The sequence below is a fragment of the Brienomyrus brachyistius genome, unplaced genomic scaffold, assembly GCF_023856365.1.
Source record: "Brienomyrus brachyistius isolate T26 unplaced genomic scaffold, BBRACH_0.4 scaffold65, whole genome shotgun sequence".
NCBI classification, from domain to species: Eukaryota; Metazoa; Chordata; class Actinopteri; order Osteoglossiformes; family Mormyridae; genus Brienomyrus; species Brienomyrus brachyistius.
The window spans coordinates 388,271-402,573 of NW_026042340.1; the positions used below are offsets into that span (position 1 = coordinate 388,271).

Sequence of the window (14,303 nt, forward strand, 5' to 3'; positions counted from 1 at the left end):
GGATGGGTATCATAGGAAATTCTGACTAGGAATATACAAGTTGAACTTAAGCATTGATGCTTGTATGATTCTTTTTACTGTAAAAACAGAAAAACGTCTTTTAATATGTGGTGAATCCGTTAGCTGTCTCTTCAGCAGGTTGCTGGAAATCGCTGAAGTGATTCTCCTTCTCTTTTCCTTCCTCCTTTCAGCTTCCTGCCTGACTACATCAGTGGGGATTTCGATTCCATTACGCCTGAAGTCAAAGCTTTCTATGAGGGAAAGGTATTTTACAGTGCGGCTCCCCCCAGCCTCACTACCACTGAGGACTTTTTCAGATGTACTGCTATTGTTTTTTTTGCCAACTGTGCCAATACAAGCAAATTCTTTTGGGGAAATACTGTTTTGGGGCATCAGTATAAGTACCCTGACATAGAAGGTACCAGGGGTTGACAGCCACAGGCTGCGTGTAATTCACTTGTCGAAAGACTGTGGCTTGGGAAGTGCCACTGGATATGATGCAGATGACTCGGGAAGTTTCCAGTAGGTCAGAGTCCGAGTCGCGTAATGTTCTGCATTAACAGCTATCTATCTGCCTGCGACTTGTGGGGGAAAACAGTCACTCGACACCTGAAAACATTTACAGTTTCATTATTTTTGAACAAGCAGGTATCAAAAATTAGCCAGGATAAGAGGTTGTTACTCCTGTAGATGCAGTGCAATGTTCACTGTACATTGTAATGCGATAAGGTGATAGCTGTCTGCAATAAAAAACAATGGAATTGAATTGTATTCATTATAATCAAGGAATTTATATATAACGAGCTTCCTCTTGACAGCCACAAAAGTGCATTACACTATAACGGTGTAATACCATGTACCGGAAATGAACTCTAGCGTGTGTTCTGGGAATGTCTGTGATTTCCCTCCTGATGTGGGTCATCCTTCTGTCCCGAAACAGAAGTGCAGGCTGATCGAAACGGCAGATCAGGACCTGACTGACTTCACCAAGTGCCTGGTCATCCTCCTGGAGGAGATTAAGCAGCGCCGTTTGCAGGTTTGCCCTGGGGGGGGGGGGGGGTGTCCGCCTCACTTCACCGCCCCCGAGATGTCCGTCCGCAGGGAAATCAATCCTTTGCCAGGGCAGCCTTAGCCCCCCCCCCGCCGCCGTCCTTGGACAATGTCCCACTCTGAAAACATTAGCATGTAAAAACACCCAGGGATGGCGCAGCTGGTGCTCCATTGCAGGTGGTGGACACCGCACACAGAAATGATGGGGCCTGAATGGGATGGGCGGGGGATGCAGAAGATGAATTTCGAGTAAAGAGGCCTGTTTATCCTGAAGCCGCTGTTTTTCTTCCCCCTGCAAAACAACTAAACAACTTCTGCATTTCAAGCTGTCGTCAGCCATGACGAATCTCATGCACGGGATGATAAAGTTTTTGAACTCGAACCAGGCTTCTGTTGAAATGTAACCATCGTGCACGTAGCCGCTACATTCTAACGCCACGGCAACACGCAGACACGGCCGCTACACGCTAAAGAATACCTGCATGTCGAAATTACCTTGCTTTGATTTGGGGTATCAATCTCTGAATATTCTTTACCAGCTAAGAGAGCAAACTTGTGAGGTTGTGGTGAGTGGCTAAGGGGCACGTGCATTCTGAAGTGGGTTTTCTGATGTCGGGGGTCAGAGCCGTGCAAATAAGGAGCTTCTGGGCTCGGCTTTAATCTCACACACACCAGAGTGGCGTCTGCCCTCGACACTCTAAATGTTTGACATCAAGGCCCTTTGCTCTGTGTCTCCCCACACATCTGCAAATGGGAAACTCATTAAAGCTTCTGTAACTGCAAAAGATGGCATTTTGCCAAGTTATACGGTTTTGATCTGCTGAAAGGTTGTTTGAAAGGATTCTGTTCCAGGCTCAGTTGTCACTCTGACCCCCTTAAGATATTTCCTACCTTTTTATTGTATGAATTAATGGTAACACACAGGGGACAGACTTTGACCGTTTGTCATATATTACCATCTGCTTAGTTACTAAAAGTGAGGAATGCCGAATCTGACATCGTCAGGTCTGCGTCTGCTCATTCATTAACCTGAATGCTGTCCCTGTTGTCCCTGTTAATGTCAGTCTCAGGTTGTCTCGGTAAATAGCAAATGCCCTCTTGTGTCCTTCTGAAGAACCTTTGAAGCTTTCATTAGTACTTTAATTGAAAGCTAGTGCATATCGCTCCTGCATGCTTTAATAATGGCTCTGGTCTGAACATGGCAGCTATTTAGAATTTAATTCACAGTTAACCAGCAAAAATGCAAAAAGAAAATACATGTGTATAGTTCTCACTGAAAGTCCTGTGGTTCTTGCTTAATTCTCTAAAATGCTGCATATTTATTGGTTTCATAACAAAAGTCTATTGACAAACGCTGCTGAGCATTTCTGTCCATATCTTCCGCCAAGACATTTTCTTTTTATTAATGACTCATTCATTTCAATTCCTGCCACTTTGCTGTTAATTGTAATTATAGTCACTGGCTCCCAAAGAGATGCTAAATACAGATGCGTGGTGTTTCATGTTAATGCAAAGGTGTTACTCCTTAAAAACACCCAACACTTTTTGAACTGTAATTTAGGTTTCAATTTATTACTATTTGGAATGAATGTGTTACATAAAACTATTGCAGTTTTCTAATGTGATGTATAATTATTTTAACGCGTGAATATCGTAATGATTCTTGTTACAGCTCAAATAAATTTTCTGTATTTTTACTGAATCTAGCTTTTATCCCAGGACTTTCTGTGAGTGCCGTATCTCCGTCAGCCTTAAGACCTCTTATATATAGGTAAAGAGTCCGTCCATCTTCTGAAACCACTTGTCCTGTTCAGGATCACAGGGGTCCGGAGCTTATGGGGACAAGGGAGGGGACAACGCAGGTTGGGGCAGCAACCCATCGCAGGGCACACTCACACACCAGTCACACCTACTGACAATTTGGTAACTCCAATTAATGTTGGAGTTTTTGGACTGTGAGGAGAAACCGGAGCACCTGGAGGAAACCCCACGATGACGAGAGAGGACATGCAAACTCCACACACATGGAATCCCGGCAGAGACTCAAACCCTGGTTCCAGAGGTGTGAGGCAACAGTGCTGCCTACTGCACCCTCACGTCACCCCCACATAGAGTGGTTATGATGGTTAGTTTGAGTCCCAGATTCTGGTAAATGGGGAGGAATGAGAACATGACCCCATTTCCAGCCCCGAGGACTGACCTGTGATGTGGTTCAGAGCTGACAGTGTGGACCAGTATGATGCTCATGTCAGTCCAGGGGTGCTAAGGGTTGGGCGGGGGGGGGGGGGTGTTTGGCTGAGACAGAAGTCCCCTGAAGTACGGTAGTTAATGTTACATTAGTGAGATTCTAACGGTATTTAGTAGTAGGACAGGCTGATACACCACACTGAACATTAAAATGTGATGATATTTACATACTATCAATGCAGAAGGAAGTGTAGAAATACAACAAGTTAAAGATGATAATTTTTTCAATGGGAAATTACCCCTAAAACCACACTTTCGTCCCTCTACTTTTAAGCAGACAGACCTGTATCAAATTCTAGTAACAGACTACATATAAACATAGACTGATGAGTCAAAACATTATGACCGCTTCCATATGAAGAGAATAAGGGTGCAAGTCAATGTATCTGGGATACATTAAGCAGTAAGCCAAGGTTCACTGCACATATTTCACATGGTGAATGCAGAAGATCTGAGTGACTTTGCCAGGGGACAAAATGGTCAGACGACTGGGTCAGAGCATCTCCAAAAAGGCAAGGCTTGTGAGGTGCTCGTGCTCTGCTGTGGTGTGCTTATAATGCTTCAGCTCATTAGTCTATATGTACGTATGGAGACTAAATGGGTCACATGACTTCTCCTAGTTACACAGCCTCTGCCATGCTTACAGAATGCTGCCATGTTGTTATAGCTGAGTTAATGGTTTGTGTGGTGTGACCCTCTGCAGGTGGACACAGTTGTGACCCTTGGCGGCCTGGCTGGACGCCTGGACCAGACCATGGCCTCCATCGAGACCCTCTTCCATGCCCAGAACATGACGGAGCTGCCTGTCATTATCATCCAAGGGTGTTCCCTGGCTTACCTCCTCCGGGCGGTAAGGGGGTGCCACTTATCTCCCATTCACCACTTCATTATTCGTGATTCAAAGCAATGAGTCCAGATATATTTTTTCATATATGCATCCATGACTTTTTTTGCATTAGCAAACAGGAAAACATGAAATTTAAGTGATTTTCAAAGTGTTGTGACATACAAATTGGCTGGTTTCTTTAGCAGTGTGCTGATGTTCACGGATGTAGCGGCGTATCTTTACAATGTATGATTATCACTCTCAGGGAACTTTAAATAAACTAATTCTGCAGTGTTATGGCCACTCAACATGCTTGTTTTCTCCCATCCCCTCGGGAGCAAACGCTAACACGTTACGCTGATGATTCGCATATTTGCCAAAAGGGAAATTAGAATCAACCACCATTAGCATCGAGTCACTGTTGTTTCAAGTGTTGTTTGCAAAGCTGATCTTGTAAAGAGCTAAATCTGATGGTACCGCCATGTGACCGTGGACATCACTAGTCGTATTGCGTTTATCTTAAGTCTAAAGCATAATAAGCTAAAGGTGGCCACCATCGATCTCATAATAAGCTAAAGGTGGCCACCATCGATTTCATAATAAGAATCCTTTTACTTGCCAAGTGCAAAAAGTACAAAGAGTTTTATATGGTGCTGGTGACGTCATGAAGGAGACAAACATACATTCATGACAGAAGTACAAAAAACTATTTATAGAATAAAAATAAAATAGAGACAGAAATAAAAACTATTCATAAATAAGTATGTAGACATATAAAGGAAGGTTTGTGGTCTGTGCAAAAGTCAATAAGAGTATGCAATTCATGCAGTACATCCAATTCATACAGTAATTTCCACCATAATAGGAAATATTAAAAATGGACTGTAGAGGAATGGATTCCCCTGCTGATAATGCAATATACACCTCAGACAGAGGACTGAGTAATTCTGCGGATACGATGACTTACTTAAAGCGAATTCAGGGGGAATTCAGCAAGACCCAGACCTGCAAATGATGGGTTTGTGCAGTTTCTTTTCAATTAACAGTGAAATATAAATATGATGAAAAATAACGGTCGCCTGTACACTGTGTTAAAGGCAAATTACTAAGGCAAAGCTTCTAATGCAGTGCTTCTAATGCAGTGCTTCCGTGTTGGGATTAAACTGTTTATACAATCAAAACAATTAGCCAGCCGTCAGTGGTGTAAGACACGTATGGGTATGGAACGAATGCGCGTTTGTTCAGTGTTACAGCAAGGCAGCAGGATTCGCATACAGTCGGTCACCCTAATTGGCATCACCTGGTTCATCGTGCCACCTCGTGCTTTGAAGATAGATTGCACCATCCCTTCCTTTGAAGTATGCGGGGCCCGAATCAACCGAGCTGGGTGTCAGGGGTGCTGAAATTGTCACCCCCGCTGCCGTGAATCGGCTATTCTGTGCTTCAAGGCGTACTCCTACCAGCAGGCCTCGTACCCAGCTTGTGCAGTGGGCCTCTTGACGGACCAAGCGAAAGGCCCAGCCGCTTTTAATGTCAACCCTGCTGCCGTGAATCGGCTGTTCTGTGCTCCAAGGCGTCCTCCTACCAGCAGGCCTCTTACCCAGCTTGTGCTGTGGGCCTCCTGACAGACCACGCGAAAGGCCCTGCCGCTTTTAATGTCACCCCCGCTGCCGTGAATCGGCTGTTCTGTGCTGCAAGGCATCCTCCTACCAGCAGGCCTCTTACCCAGCTTGTGCTGTGGGCCTCTTGACGGACCAAGTAAAAGACCCTGCTGCTTTTAATGTCACTCCCGCTGCCGTGAATCGGCTGTTCTGTGCTGCAAGGCATCCTCCTACCAGCAGGCCTCTTACCCAGCTTGTACTGTGGGCCTCTTGACGGACCAAGTAAAAGACCCTGCTGCTTTTAATGTCACTCCCGCTGCCGTGAATTGGCTGTTCTGTGCTGCAAGGCGTCCTCCTACCAGCAGGCCTCTTACCCAGCTTGTGCAGTGGGCCTCCTGACAGACCCAGTGAAAGGCCCTGTCACTTTTAATGTCACCCCCGCTGCCGTGAATTAGCTGTTCTGTGCTCCAAGGCATCCTCCTACCAGCAGGCCTCGTACCCAGCTTGTGCAGTGGGCCTCCTGACAGACCCAGTGAAAGGCCCTGTCACTTTTAATGTCACCCCCACTGCCGTGAATTAGCTGTTCTGTGCTCCAAGGCATCCTCCTACCAGCAGGCCTCGTACCCAGCTTGTGCGGTGGGCCTCCTGACAGACCCAGTGAAAGGCCCTGTCACTTTTAATGTCACCTCGTGAAAATGTTGCTTCTCCAGCTTATCTATCACCCAGGGAAGGAAAGTGGGCTTCCACTGTATACATACTGTCCTCAGAACAAATGAAGTTTCATGCATTCATAAATATGTATGTTAAAGTGGTGTTTTACTTAGGTCAACAATCCAGTCCCTTAGTAATTGTTTTGGGTAATTGTTTCTTTATAAGTGTATGTTTTATTTTACTGTCTTCGGGAAAGGCTAGTTAATATTAGCCACTATTTATTCAGAGGGAGCTGTTATTAAAGGAAGTGTTCATTCTTAAAGTAAGCAAAACCTATCATTTCTGTGAAAGGACTACAGTGTGTATTGCTCTCCAGTTTCCGGCATGGATGGGGGGGTCTGGCTCCCCCGGCCCCCTACTGGCCTGACATTGTCTTCGTCTTCACAGGGCGTGCGGCACCAGCTGGACGTCAACACGGGCCTGGAGGGGGATTGGTGCAGCCTGATTCCTATAGGGGGGCCCTGTGTGACCAAAACCACGGGACTCAAGTGGAACCTCGGTGAGCAAGTGGCTTGTTAAAGGAGCCGTCGCTCAGCTTGATGACTCTCAGAATAAGTAGCCTACTGTGGGAATGGTGATGTTTTATTATGGGATTCATATATTTAACAGGGATGATTATAATGCAGGGGCGGCATGGTGGTGCAGTGGTTAGCACTGTTGCCTCACACTGCTGGGACCCGGGTTCGAGTCTCCGCCTGGTTCACATGTGTGCGGAGTTTGCATGTTCTCCCCATGTCGTCGTGGGGTTTCCTCCGGGTACTCCAGTTTCCCCCCACAGTCCAAAAACATGCTGAGGCTAATTGGAGTTATGAAATTGCCCGTAGGAATGCATGTGTGAGTGACTGGTGTGTGAGTGTGCCCTGCGATGGGCTGGCCCCCCATCCAGGGTTGTTCCCTGCCTCGTGCCCATTGATTCCGGGATAGGCTCCGGACCCCCCGCGACCCAGTAGGATAAGCGGTTTGGAAAATGGATGGATGGATGGATTATAATGCATCCATAAGAAATTCAAGCCAAAGGAGAGGAAAATAAGTGGCCATTTGCCAGAACTCCACGGAAACAAGGTAGCAGCGAAGCTACAGGCTTTGTGGTGTGAGAGAGGACGCTGTCGAATTACACGCTTCTGCAGTTCTGGCTGTAGACTGAGGGTGTTACAAACGGACACATTTAAAGTTGTAGGTGCTGCTTATGAATGGGTCTGAACATGTACATTGTACATCCACCCCCCAGTATTTTACTGCCCTAATCTGACCAGATGTCTCGGAACATTGTCGGTTCACTCTGTATTGAAAGGTTTCCCCTTGAACACTTGGAGGAAGAAGCAGAGATTAAAAAAACATCAGTTTCCTTTGATTCCGTAGCACGTGACAGCCAATGCATGATCTCTAGCCAATCACAGAAGCCCCCTAATGACTTGGAGCATCATGGTTGGTCAGTCTCTGCCCCCCCTGTTATCCAAAGAGTGCCTCGTTGCCTCAAGTTTTTACACACAACTTCCTATGTAGCTGGGGCCAAATCAGGCCCCTGGACGGTGACTGTCCGATGGCGGTGCCTGTCCGATGGCGGTGCCTGTCCGATGGCGGTGACTGTCCGACGGCGGTGCCTGTCCGATGGCGGTGACTGTCCGATGGCGGTGACTGTCCGATGGCGGTGACTGTCCGATGGCGGTGCCCGTCCGCTGGCGGTGCCTGTCCGCTGGCGGTGACTGTCCGATGGCGGTGACTGTCCCATGGCGATGACTGTCCGATGGCGGTGCCTGTCCGCTGGCGGTGACTGTCCCATGGCGGTGACTGTCCCATGGCGGTGCCCGTCCGCTGGCGGTGCCTGTCCGATGGCGGTGCCCGTCCGATGGCGGTGCCTGTCCCATGGCGGTGACTGTCCCATGGCGGTGACTGTCCGATGGCGGTGACTGTCCGATGGCGGTGCCTGTCCGCTGGCGGTGACTGTCCGCTGGCGGTGACTGTCCGATGGCGGTGCCCGTCCGATGGCGGTGCCCGTCCGCTGGCGGTGCCCGTCCGATGGCGGTGCCCGTCCGATGGCGGTGACTGTCCGATGGCGGTGACTGTCCGATGGCGGTGCCTGTCCGCTGGCGGTGACTGTCCGATGGCGGTGCCCGTCCGCTGGCGGTGACTGTCCGATGGCGGTGCCTGTCCGATGGCGGTGACTGTCCGATGGCGGTGCCTGTCCGCTGGCGGTGACTGTCCGATGGCGGTGACTGTCCGATGGCGGTGACTGTCCCATGGCGGTGACTGTCCGATGGCGGTGACTGTCCCATGGCGGTGACTGTCCGCTGGCGGTGCCTGTCCGCTGGCGGTGCCTGTCCGATGGCGGTGCCTGTCCGATGGCGGTGACTGTCCCATGGCGGTGCCTGTCCGCTGGCGGTGACTGTTCCATGGCGGTGACTGTCCCATGGCGGTGACTGTCCGCTGGCGGTGCCTGTCCGATGGCGGTGCCTGTCCGATGGCGGTGCCTGTCCGCTGGCGGTGACTGTCCGATGGCGGTGCCTGTCCGATTGTCCATGTTTCTGTTGTAGCAGACCGGCATTGAAGCAAGATTTGTTTTCACCTGCCTTGACAAATATTCTATGAGCATGTGCAGAGAGAGAAACAACTTTAATGGGGGTCTTATGTTGATTTTTGTCTGTGGTAATAATGTGATTGAAAGCTAAGATGAACTTTATTGATCTGAGAGGGAGAGAGACATTCTGTGAGGTGGTTTAAAAGTATTTAAAAGGCACCTAGAGATTCTTTCTTTAAATTAAAAAAATAACAGTAGTACTGTGATTGATCAGACATGGTGGGGGTGGGGGGGCAGTCTGGAGTGTGACTGGAGAAGCTTCTCCTTGGTGACACGGCTTTTCCAATCTGACACGCTGTGATATTGCGTCTGTCCTACCTGAGTCCAGCTGAAAGGCCGTCACGGGAATTACGGGCTGGCGCTGCTGCGGACTGCCAATCTCCCGTCAGCGTGGGAAGCGTGAAATCCCTCAGACATGGGGGAGGCATCCCCAGTGCGTCAATAAACGGGGGCTTAGCTCAGAGGGCGTCAAAGGAAAGCTGGGAAAATCTCTGCAGGGATTCCAAGCTATGCAATAACTGTTAAAACTGCATACATTTAATAATCACTTTGGATTGTGCTTTGCATATTTTAGTTGTTAATGCACTTAACCAGTGCTCACCCACAGACATTGACCTAGTCGACGAGAACCAGCACAGGTTCAGGACAATGAATCAGTTCCAGTGGTTTTTAGCTTCAATATCAAGTGTTTATCTTTTAAGGATCATTTATACCATAAACAGCAAGCAGTGAATTTAAAGCTGCTTCAGTGTTATTATTCAACTTTGTTCCTTGATGCACGTATGCATTTACAGTGCTGTAGTGTTCATATTTAAATGTTACTTACAGATGTTATAAGATACTATGTCCTCTTAACTCTGGCCCTCTAAAAAATAGGTACAGATTAATATTCTGCTTAAATGAACCTTAATAATCATTTCATTAGTTAATTACTCAAGCAAACATAAAATGATCAGTAAAGTAAATTATATTAATTGATCATAATGAACTTTAACATCGTGTTACTAATTGAGAGGCAAAAACTATAAATAATACATAAGCAATTTAATATTTTCCTGAATTAAAAAACTCCAGAATCTCTAAATAGTTTCTCTAATGGGAAAATAAGTCCAGTCTAATAAATAATATTACACTTTAATGGGTTGGTTAAGATGGAAGTAACACACATACAGGGTCCTTCTAGGCGCATATTTCAGGATTCAAACCCAAACATCACGTCACTCTGCTCCTGTTTTTAGACTAAGAGCTGCATTCTGAGTTCGAGTGATTCGAGGTTCTTCGGTCAAAATGAGAACCAGCAGCTGCATAATCTGCGGGTTCTGGAAGCCCCCTGACTGCCAGAGGCTGGGCGAAGCAAAGACTGAGGCTGGGCGCTAACGAGCGCACAAACGGCCGGATGCGTCTCGATTAGCCGCTCGGCCGAGGAGCCGCGTCCGGACAGGCGGCGACGTCACCTGCAGCCCCCCGCCGTCAGGTGGAGGCGTGGCTGGCAGCCCCGGTCAGGGTCGATGCTTCGAGGTTTTTCCATCTTCTCTTCTCGAGCAGTTCACCGGAATCTAAGGAATCCTGGAGTGCTGCATTTTAGCCTGCAAGCCCAATAAAGGAAAAACTTTTATAAATTAAAAGTTTGTTTGCAGTGTGGGTGTTTTTCGAATTGCTATTGACGTCACCAGCCCCTAGCGATCCCGTTGTTTAGCGTAACTTGCAAGATGTTTATTTCGGCTCACTGCTCAGCTCCCCTCCCGAGACACCTGGTCTTCCCGGCGAAACTCTCCCCAGCCGTCGCAACGGGGCAGGAGACAAGACTGGGTGCGCGGTGGCGCGCCAGCGGAGGGCGGGGGACGGGGGCGCGCCTCTGCACGGCGCCCCATTGCATATTCATACATCATCAGCACCGGCACCCAGCGCGCGGAAGCCGCAGGCCTGCGTGACAGTGTCTGCGCGAGACGCGCGTGTAGGTCCCGCGTTACACAGGAGAAGCGAGGAAGGCAGGCAGGTGATGAGGAATTATTTATTAAAGTCTTAACTGTCCTAAGAATAGACATTAAGACTTTTGTCATTTTTCTAAATTCTGAAATAATTTTAAATGTATTTTCATGAAAGTCTAATGTATTTTCATGAAAATGCTTAAACTTTACGAAGTCCATATTTTAAAAAATGCGATATCGTGGAACAGACATTCTGTCCTGGAAGTTCCTCAGCCTCATGCCTTGTGGTTCCTGAAACCTTGTGAGGGATTGATGGAGGGAGTTAAACAAGCAGACTGTCAGACGCAATTTTAAGATTCCTGTGGGCATCGCTTGGGGCAGCTGCCATTTGTTGTGAATATGTACGAAGTTGCCAGCGTCGTGTGTTATAATGATGACATTCTGTCAAGCTTATTATCATAGGTGTGAGCGAATAGTGATCCTGCACAGAATAAAAATACGCGGCAAATTAAAACAGTCAGTCTGAACTGGTCCAAACGAAGAAATTCACCATTTGATTGTTTCATAGCAGCCTAGATCTACTATGAAACGGTGAACAATATGATGCCATTTTCTTAAAGGTGCAGACACTTTTATCGTGAAAGCTGTGCTGTATTGAGGTGGAGTACACGTGACATCGGATGCAGATTGTCCATTTGCTTTCTGGACAGTTTAGCTGCTCTTATCTGGCCGCCGGTATTTTGGCATAGCGCTTAAAAGCCCATTGTGCACAATTGATTTGATGGGAATATACTTTATGGGCTGTAGTGAGTTTCTTCCTTTGCCGGATATTTGAAGGGACCAAAACTGGTATATGGAACTTTTTTCATCTGCACAGTGACAGGGGACTTTGGCATAACTTGTAACTTGTGAAGAGGCACAAACACACACGTTTCCCTGAAAACAGAGAACAGGAAACATGATCCACTGAAGTAAACCAGGAAGGCAGTGCTACAAGATCACGTAAAATGCCCGTTGGATCTTACAAGTACTGTTAGCTGCCGTCGAGCCGGTGCCAACAGCCAAACAGGGAGCGTGTTTCTAGAACTTCCTGTCTTCAGGTTTCCCAGTTTCAGGTTTGTTCATTTGTTTTTATACCAATCGACATGTAATCTTGATTTGAGTCGCTGAAGTTACAGATAAAATGTTCTCAGTTGCTTATAATTTATTCACCCGGTTGTCCTACAGAAAGCTTAATTCCAGAGAACCTTCTGTATCTTTATGTGCAGGTTAGAGGTTGTGCTGATAGAGCAGGGGCAGTGAGGGGGTGTCACCTTTCACATAAAAACCATTAAGAATATTACACATCAGTTTTATAAGAGAGGTAAGGATTTTAGCTTGAACTTCTTTACAGAGGAGTGTCAGAAATATGTGCAGCTCGTTCCTTGAGCAAAATTCACGTCTTCTAAAATACATAGGTGAGGCTCAGTGGGGTTTCAAATTCTATTTTGATTAAAGTTTCAAATGCACAAATAAAAAGACATTCTTGATGACTCTTTCCAGTATTGCAGCTCTCTGCAAGCCTCCAGCTGGAAAGGCTGAGTCCAGATTTCCCTTCTAGAGCAGCTTTTCCCAGTCCGGTCCTGAGGGATCCATAGACCACGTTTTTGCTCCCTCCCAGTTCTCCGCCAAACAGTCCACATTTTTGCTCCCTCCCAAAACGTGGGCAGTCTGTGGGTCCCCGAGGACCGGAATGGGACACACTGCTCTCGAAGTCTTTCTCCTGATGTAATGAAAGGCCTGTTACTGGGCGCTGGGAACCGCATCCTGTGGCCTTGCGTGAATGAAGCCCATGTAAATATGGCCACATATCCAGCGTTATCATGCCTTATAGAAACTCTGCATGCTTAAGCTTTCTTAATCTGATGCTCGTATGACTAGAGCGATAGAGTCACCAAGCACCATGATCCCTGTGTGTGATTCTCTTTACGCTGACGTCCTTCTGACCCAAAATGTCTATCGTGTAGATCGAAAATGTAAAACGATTTCTCCGTTTAATACATATCTTTATATAAATATTATCTTCATCTTATAATCCAGGTATTGCGGTTAAGGGTGCAGAGTCCTAATCTGCTGAGCCAAACACCATCCCCCCGATAGCCAGCCCTAAATCTGGGGGGGGGGGGCTGGAGCCTATCCTAGGCAGCGTCAGCTTGAGGTACGACCTGGAGGGGATGCCTGTCCATCTCTGCAGAGTCCTACATGCAGTCTGTTTATTTATAATCATTAATAGTTAGAGACCCTATGGGATATGCAGGAGGATTAAAATGTCTGGCCTGGTTTGTTCTGTGAGGTATCCTGTGTTGGACCTTTGGTCTCCGGTCTTCTCAGAGCAAGGCCTGTCTACCTTCCCATGGTTTGTTAGTTTTGGGTTTTTCATGTACCCATTTTGGGAAGTTAACATGAAAAAACCATCAGTCTTACACCGCAAGTTAAATGTTTACATAACACAGAATTAAGTTACTCCAGTACTGGATATAATACCATGGCTGTCTAGGCAGATCATCAGGATCAGTGACCACTCAGGTGTGATTTCTGATTTCAGAGTTACTACTCTGTCCGGCTCCCTGTATACTCATACAGATACTCATGCAAATACTCATGCTGTATACTCATTATACTCCGTATACTCTATATATTCATTTTATTTTCTGCATGGATGTCAGTTCAGATTGTTTTTGTTTCATTTCTGACTCTTGCATGCATGTGAAGTCCATTTTAATTTGGGTTTTGTAGCAGCATGCCCTGTTGTCAAACAGATGTTCTGTAGTGAGTTTGTTCCTTTGCTGGATATCTTTCCTCTGATACTGTTTCCTTTGATACTGACCCTCTTACAGCAAAGATTTGCTGTTATTTGGCCCATTGTAATCCAAAACAGACACCGTCATCTCCATCTATCCTTAATCATAGGATGCTGGGCTTCCACATCCCACCGTCTCAGGGCTTCCTGCCAGATGGAAACAAGATATGAGTTGGAGGCAGAAGTGAGGGAGGTTGGAGATCTCGTAAAAAAGATGCAGCTCTTTGGCTGATGAATAATTTAACAGAGCATGTTTTTATCGCAGAACTTCCCAGACATAAAGTATCTCACAAGCCCTAGAGAGACACGGGGATCACTGAGTTGCAGCTGGTGCCGTACAGAAACAAGGCTGCGAAATCAGGTTCTGTCGGCCCAGTAATACTCAGTCTGCCGCTCAGAGTCCGATGAAGGTGGAGAAACATGTCATTTGCCCGTTGATGAGGAGCATGGCTGCTCCAGGCTCACCTTGGACCTGAACTTCTGGGAGAGGCCCTCGGGCCATGGAGGGGCAGCATATAGCAGGGTT

General features: G+C 47.1%; 1 protein-coding gene across 2 annotated transcripts in view; it reads left to right on the plus strand.

Moving 5' to 3' along the window:
* Positions 1 to 14,303, plus strand: part of LOC125725345 (thiamin pyrophosphokinase 1-like) — a 48,048-nt gene that overhangs the window by 20,858 nt on the left and 12,887 nt on the right. The window contains exons 5-9 of one of the 2 annotated variants that reach the window (XM_049002211.1): positions 192 to 264; positions 941 to 1,036; positions 4,001 to 4,147; positions 6,823 to 6,934; positions 10,249 to 10,635. In XM_049002211.1, coding sequence (XP_048858168.1) covers positions 192 to 264; positions 941 to 1,036; positions 4,001 to 4,147; positions 6,823 to 6,934; positions 10,249 to 10,253 — 433 coding nt within the window. In that variant the 3' untranslated portion in view covers positions 10,254 to 10,635. Of the gene's footprint in view, positions 1 to 191; positions 265 to 940; positions 1,037 to 4,000; positions 4,148 to 6,822; positions 6,935 to 10,248; positions 10,636 to 14,303 lie in introns of those variants that run through there. The other variant, XM_049002210.1, reaches the window with a different exon arrangement.